The sequence below is a fragment of the Buceros rhinoceros genome, unplaced genomic scaffold (assembly GCF_000710305.1).
Source record: "Buceros rhinoceros silvestris isolate BGI_N320 unplaced genomic scaffold, ASM71030v1 scaffold24015, whole genome shotgun sequence".
Taxonomy (NCBI): domain Eukaryota; kingdom Metazoa; phylum Chordata; class Aves; order Bucerotiformes; family Bucerotidae; genus Buceros; species Buceros rhinoceros.
This window is the reverse complement of record NW_010413710.1, coordinates 978-1,329: the sequence shown is the minus strand read 5'-3', so window position 1 is coordinate 1,329 and position 352 is coordinate 978. Positions and strand designations below refer to the sequence as shown.

At 67.6% G+C, this 352-nt stretch overlaps 1 protein-coding gene across 1 annotated transcript; it reads right to left on the bottom strand.

Moving 5' to 3' along the window:
- Window positions 1–182: 182 nt before the first annotated feature.
- On the bottom strand, window positions 183–351 carry LOC104494074 (RNA-binding protein 4B-like; the record flags this gene model as incomplete). Its single annotated transcript, XM_010136863.1, has 1 exon — window positions 183–351. A coding segment is annotated over one exon (169 nt), but the record flags the coding sequence as incomplete, so codon positions are not given.
- Between the last annotated feature and the right edge of the window lies 1 nt (window position 352).

Genomic DNA, 352 nt, shown 5'->3' with positions numbered 1-352 from the left:
GGACCAGGACTCCCCGGCCCGCAACCCGGGTGCTGCGGGCAGCAGGAGGCAGCTGCTCCTGCCCCACAACCCTTCTCAAAGAACCGACTGCCGCGGGCATGAGGGCCAGCACCGCGGGAGGCTCCGGCTGAGCGACGGCGACGCGGAAACTGGCACAAAGCACCTGCCTCGTGGGGGCTCACCCTGGAACTCGGTGTTGTCCAGCCCGCGGATGGCCTCCACGGCGTCCTCGGCCCGCTCCATGTGCACAAAGGCGTAATCCTTGACGATGTCGCACTCAATGACGGGGCCGTACTCCTCGAACTTGGCCCGCAGCTCCAGGTTGGTGCAGGCCGGGCTGATGTTGCCCACA